The sequence below is a fragment of the Cebus imitator genome, unplaced genomic scaffold (genome assembly GCF_001604975.1).
Source record: "Cebus imitator isolate Cc_AM_T3 unplaced genomic scaffold, Cebus_imitator-1.0 Scaffold136, whole genome shotgun sequence".
NCBI classification, from domain to species: domain Eukaryota; kingdom Metazoa; phylum Chordata; class Mammalia; order Primates; family Cebidae; genus Cebus; species Cebus imitator.
In genome coordinates this window covers 1,332,555-1,334,499 of record NW_016107451.1, presented here as the reverse complement: position 1 = coordinate 1,334,499, position 1,945 = coordinate 1,332,555, and the positions used below count along the sequence as shown (strand labels likewise).

The window sequence follows — 1,945 nt, the reverse complement described above, 5'->3', positions numbered from 1 at the left end:
GAATGAACACTGGGCCTGTCTCGGTCTGGGCACTGAATGAGATTTCTGGCTTTTGAAACAAACAAGATTTCTTTCTTTTGAGATGGTCTCACTCTGTCGCCAAGGCTGGAGTGCAGTGGCGTAATCTTGACTCACTGCAACCTTTGCCTCCCAGGTTCAAGTGATTCTCTTGCCTCAGTCTCCTGAGTAGCTGGGATTATAGGCGCGTGCCACACCTGACTGATTTTTGTACTTTCAGTAGAGAGGAGGTTTTGCCATGTTGGCCAGGCTGGTCTTGAACTCCTGACCTCAGGTGATCCACCCTCAGCCTCCCAAAGTGCTGGGACTACAGGTGTGAGCCACTGCACCTGGCCAAATCAGACAAGGTTTAAATCCCAGCTCTGCCTGTGCTAACTGTAGAACTCTGCACACATTCCAGGCCTATGTTCTCACCTTTAATGTGAGGATAATACACCCACTTCACAGACACCTTGTGTGTTGTCCCCAAGTTTCACAGCAGCCCTAGTGCTGTACCTGAGACGTAGCAGGTGGTCAGCAACACCCTCTAGGCTGTGGTCATGTGTCTGGAGATTGTTCCACAGGCCTAGTGTGGGGCCAGCTCCATTCAGAGAAGGCCTTGTGGGGTGGCATCGGGCAGGGGCTGGGGCACCTCCCTGTTAAAATGCTTTGTAACCGTCTATGAGGCACCAGCCAGAGTGGCCCCCTGGACTGGAGAAAAATCCTGAGTGGCTTCCTGCTTCAAGCACTGGTCTCCAGCGAGGGAAAGAGCAGCTTACAGGAAACTATAAAGGAGCGTGGCCCTCGGGGCTCTGAGAGTCAGCAAGTCATGACACCTCTTTGGCTTCGGAACGTTTTCAGCTACGAGGGGACATTTCCGAGGACCTCAGAGACCTCTTCCAGCTCAGACCTTCCTTGACTCTGTCTCCCAGGGTCACTGTTGTAGGAGTGTACACAAGTTTATTTCTGTTTTGAGATGGAGTTCGCTCTTTGTCACCCAGGCTAGAGAGCAGTGGTGTGATCTCAGCTTACTGCAACCTCTACCTCAGCCTCCCAAGTAGCTGGGATTACAAGTGCCCATCTCACTTTTGTATTTTTAGTAGAGATGGGGTTTTGCCATGTTGGCCAGGCTGGTCTTGAACTCCTGACCTCAGGCTGATTCCCCCAACTTGGCCTCCCAAAGTGCTGTGATGACAAGAGTGAGCCACCGTGCCAAGCCACCAGTTTACTTTTCTTGCAGGTTATCACAGAACATGTACAATCTAGAGTCTAATCAACCAGATCAACGTGTTGCCATCTGAGTTTGCTTGTGAACGGTACTCAGGGTCCCGGAACTAACTGTGGGGTCCAAACCACACTCGGTGAGACAGGCCGATCCTGATGCGTCAGAGCCCCTCACAGCTAAGGTTCCTTTAGTCGGGCAATTTTCAACAACTTACTGTGGGGACACAGCATGGTCCCACTGTCTTTCTGGTCTCAGAATATTTCATTCATTTCATTCCAGGGCAGTGGGTAACAAAGTTTGACTCCAGAAAGACTTCCCTGGAGGATTTCCACTTGGATGAAGATAGGACTGTGAGGGTCCCCATGATGTCAGACCCTAAGGCTATTTTGCGCTATGGCTTAGATTCTGATCTCAACTGCAAGGTCTGTGGGGACAGGGAGGGTGATGGGGGCAGGGGGGGTGGTGGTGGGGGGAGGGGACAGAGAAGCAGAACAGTGTAGTGGAAACAGAATGACCTTTTAGACCTGACAGCTGTGTATATTCCTCCTGCTGTGTTACTTTGAGCAGGTTAATAAGATCTCTGAGCCATTCCTCTTCTTAAGATGGGGGGCCGGGTGTGGTGGCTCACGCCTATAATCCAAGCACTTTGGAGGCCAAAGTGGGTGGATCACCTGAGGTCGGGAGCTCAAGACCAGCCTGACCAACATGGTGAAACTCCGTATG

The 1,945-nt window shown here is 51.4% G+C and overlaps 1 protein-coding gene across 1 annotated transcript in view; it reads left to right on the top strand.

Moving 5' to 3' along the window:
* The window catches only part of SERPINF1 (serpin family F member 1), a 15,997-nt gene that overhangs the window by 11,549 nt on the left and 2,503 nt on the right, over positions 1-1,945 (top strand). Inside the window, exon 6 of the mRNA XM_017541653.2 lies at positions 1,502-1,644. Within this exon, the coding sequence (XP_017397142.1) occupies positions 1,502-1,644 (143 nt within the window). The remainder of the gene's footprint in view (positions 1-1,501; positions 1,645-1,945) is intronic.